Source organism: Ixodes scapularis, unplaced genomic scaffold (assembly GCF_016920785.2).
Source record: "Ixodes scapularis isolate PalLabHiFi unplaced genomic scaffold, ASM1692078v2 PGA_scaffold2__306_contigs__length_199485367, whole genome shotgun sequence".
In the NCBI taxonomy this organism is placed as follows: domain Eukaryota; kingdom Metazoa; phylum Arthropoda; class Arachnida; order Ixodida; family Ixodidae; genus Ixodes; species Ixodes scapularis.
In genome coordinates, this window is record NW_024609857.1 from 89,537,185 (window position 1) to 89,541,486 (window position 4,302).

Sequence of the window (4,302 nt, forward strand, 5' to 3'; positions counted from 1 at the left end):
AATGTACGACATTCACATAAATAAAGAGCGATCTAAAGAAGTGTCCCTCTTTTAGATCGTTCTTTAGTTCACTCCTCTGCTCAATGTGAAACCAAATGAATGTGCTCAAAATAACTAAATCGCTATGGCCCTTTTGTTACAAAAAGGAGCGGCAACAATGTATCAAGCACGAAATTGTAAGCGCAAATTTCCAGAGGACGGACTCTGAAAGTCGCCGTTATTAACGAAAATATAGTTTAACAAACGTGGGACAGTAAAGTCAAGCACTTGGAAACCATATTTGATCGCTAAGTGATCATCTTTCAATTTTAATTGCGTGACGAACGCTTATAGGTCGGTAAATGTCTCTTTAACAACGCTACGTTTTCCAGAAAGCACGTACCCTTTATTTCTTCCCTTTTGAAACCAGTTATTCGTCCATATTCGTAAAGTTTTTTATACATCAACTACCCGAAAGCATTTTTTTTCTTTTGAAATAATCGCTGTTTTCTGCTTATTCCGCGCACTCAACATGTGTGTTTTTCTTGAAACGTTTCTTGCACTTTCGACTACTCATTTTATTTTGTTATTGTGGCGAGGGTGCTACACAGTCAAGTCTGAACGAGCACACTTCTTTCCATGAAGCAGCGTGAATATGGAGACTGCGCACGCGCGGTTGCATTACCAATCCAGAAATTGATCACTGCGTGTGCACATACGCGAAATTACGTGGTCTGCAAATGTTGGTTATCTACCTGGCACGATTTTAGTTCTAGTAATTTTACACATTTTAACTGTTACTTCGAAGAAATTAATGGGTTTTAACAGTGCCACGTGCCTAGACTAATCGGCGTAGCCAAGCAGGTGCTTTGTTCCAGCACAGGTGGCCGGGGCTCAATCTCTGCCATCGCCTGTTGTTTCATCCTTCCCTAAGCTAATGGGAGATTCTAGAATGTTATATAATCATGTAGTTCGGTCATACCCACAATGTATAGTTCCAGAATCATAGAGGTCGAATGTTTTAGGCTTCCAGGAAAGCAGCTGTGGCGCGCAAGGCAGAGTCAGTCTGCCCCCAACGCTTGATCCCGCTACTACGCCGCCATCGACGCCTGCGACGCTCCTTTTATTTGTTTTGTTTGGCGCAGGTTCACCAGATTAAACTTTTGTATCTGTCTGTCCACCCATCGCCTTATCAATTGTCATTCATTATATTTGTTCTGTTGGAGGTGCTGAGTATCGCATTCTATGCCCATGATACGCACCCCCCCCCCCCCCCTCCCTCTGAAGACACGCTGGCCAAGTGAGATGCTCAGCCCCGAATGAGTATCCTTCACAGAAGACGCCGAAGCTCGAGCAAGCTGCCGCACCAAAGGTCAACCCCGCTATTCGGTCTCCTGCTGCAGACGCCAAAGAAGAAAACTGCGACGATGACTACCCCACCCATCGTCATCCTGCCTGTCACTCTCCGCACTCCGAGGAGCTTACACAAGGAAGCCCACTAGAATACAGAGGACTGGCTGCAGCATTAACAACGTGTGGCCCGCCACAACAAATGGACGATTGAGTATCGTCCCCGAAACCACTTCTTCTCGCTTGAAGCCAGTGCGAGGCAATGATTGGAGAACCAAGAAGCTCAATTTACTTCATGGGAGTCCTGCGCCGCCGAATGAACGACGGCGTTCATCAACCATCACCGTCGGCAGCAAGCGGAGGACTTCCTTCAAGCATGGATTCAAAGCCCCAACAAAAGCGTAGCCAGCCTATTTGAAACTGTCCTGCGACTAAGTTTCCGAGCCGATCAGGACGTCGCCGATGAGAAGAAACTTCGCCTCCATGCGTGGCATGAAAAGTGAAATTTTCGGAGGCTTAGTCCGCAATCTACCGACGGCCGTTGACGGTTTTGTGACCGAAGCCAGCAACATTGAGCGCGCACTGTCGGCTTGAGCAAGCTATTGTCACCGACTTGCCGGCGCGCCTGTTGTTCCAGCCGCTGCATCTTCCCGACTGGGCCTGAACACCGGCGGTGTCGACAGCCTTCGGGATATCATTCGTGATATCATCCGGGAAGAGCTCCTTCAGATGCTACACGCTGCTGATCGCCCGTCCTCACCCCCACTCGCTGAGGTTGTCCGAGAGGAGGTTCACCGAGCCTTTCAGCCTGATGCCCTTTCCCGTCACGCGTCACCGTAATAGCAAGGGAGGAGCCCGCTCTAAGCTACGCCGCAATGGTCCTACGGCCACCACCAGCCCCACATCAGTACATGGCGAACCCCCGATGTGAACGTCCAGCGCCTGAGTACCCTTACACCAGAAAGATCGGGTACATGTCCGCCTAGAACAAGTTGCGTCAATGAAGACCGACGTGCGGCGAAAAGCCGACCGGCGGCCGCTCTGCTACCACTGCGGGGAAGCCAATCCCACCAAACGCCCTTGCCCCTATCGGCAAATAGGGCTGCGCGGCTTCCACCCGAACGAAACACGCCCATGCTACGGTGAGCGGCCGTGGGAGATAGAAGTGTACATTCAACGACCTCAAACTCCCCCGCCTTCACCTCGCCGCGGATCCCGGTCGCCGCCTCCACGACGTCCAGCTTTGTCGTTGCAGCGACCGCACCGTGAGAGCTTGTCACCTATAATTGTCTCGCTAGGAAAACTAAGCTTGGCAAACGGTGGAGGTGTAGTTGCCGTAGACCGACGACATAAAGAGCCCCCAAGAACGCCGAAGAGCTCCCACTCGACCGACGCCATGCATCGTACACTCTTAAAAAAAAGTTAGTAAGAAGTTAGTAACTACAGCAGTTACTACCTCCCTCTGACCGTTACTAACTATTTAACACCTCAGAATCTGGGGGGTAGTAAATGCCGTCGTTACTAGCCAGAGTGGCAAAGCTGGTGTACTTTACTAGCTGAAATTATCTCGACACCGCTCGCACCCAACCAGAATAAGCCTTTGGACAAGTTAATTATTAAGCTTTATATTGAATGTTATTTTTATAGCTGAACGAAATGTATCTAAAAATGTGATTTGGTTCTTAAATTTATGTCGTTGTCAATACCTGTTTAATGGGCTAGGAGGACACGAAGTGACGGCTTCTGTACCACAGTGACCACACGGTTATTTAGCTAAAATGTGGTAATATAAGTAATATTACATAATCACTATAAAGTGCAGACAGCTCTCAATGAAGATAAACACTTTTATTTAAACCTGTTCAATGACGCGTAGATGTCATGCATACTGAGTCATCACTAGTGAGTGCTGTCGATTCACTCAGCAATCATTATTTCAGGCCTTAGCACCAGCTCGGATTCAAAATAGAGGTCAATAACCTGGGGTGATGCGAGGTTCATGGGTCTTACAAGTTTCTGCTCTTCTGTCTTGCAGACAACGTATGACCAACGGTGTCGGTTAAACGTCACAGTCCTTAACACATTTACAAGTAAAAACAGGCTACCGCAATATACATACAGCCTTGCAATTTGTCCAAAACTGGGGAACTGAAGTTTCTCTAGGATGACAACGTCCATTTCTTTGTATGTTGAGTGTTCCACAGAGGCAGAAGCAACTTCCCACACAGGCACACCAACTGAAAAGACTCCATGCACACATGGGGCAAAGTCTTCTTGCTTTGCAGGCCTAGACTTTGTTGTCTGAATACCACCGTCCAACTCAAAGTTGGAGAGCTGAAAGCTCTGTAGCAACTGGTGTCGTTCTGCAATTGACTTGCATATGTTCTTGAAGTTCTGATTGCGTGAAGCTATCGTCTTAACATACTGGTGCTTGTCTTCGTAGCGCATGCACCAATATTGCTTCAATGGACCAAGTTCGTTAATTAGCGTTGGATAATGCACCAAAAAATGGAGCTTTGGGATCATTTTACCTGGGTAAAGAGTGGCAAAGGCACTCAAGAAATACCGAATTTCATCTTGCAGACACGCAAGGTGGTCACGTGGAATCTCGTCAGCAAACGCCATGTCTACAACCCTCCTCAGCAGCAGGTACACTTCCCAGTGCTCATTCTTCACTGGAATAATGTCTCCGAACATGAGCGAAAAAAACCTGAAGAGACACCACTTCTGAGACGCAGTATTCTTGTAGGCACTTTGCCCATTTAGAAAGCTTTTGCCCATTGCCACAGGCTTGTTCTTTTTATCCTGTGTACCGAAACTGAATATTGTGATGCTATCGAGATCTGAGTACTTGATCACGTTACTGCTGATGAGGCCGCGCAACACCTCTGTGAGCACGTAAGGTATGGATCCTTCAAGTAAGTCATGCATCAGGTCGGACGGAACCTGTAGTGTCACGTCAAAGTACCCCAT

At 47.8% G+C, this 4,302-nt stretch overlaps 1 protein-coding gene across 1 annotated transcript; it reads right to left on the reverse strand.

Moving 5' to 3' along the window:
* Positions 1-3,246: 3,246 nt before the first annotated feature.
* LOC120841348 lies at positions 3,247-4,302 on the reverse strand. Its single transcript, XM_040212228.1, has one exon. It carries the CDS (start codon positions 4,300-4,302, stop codon positions 3,247-3,249), a length of 1,056 nt encoding a protein of 351 aa, XP_040068162.1.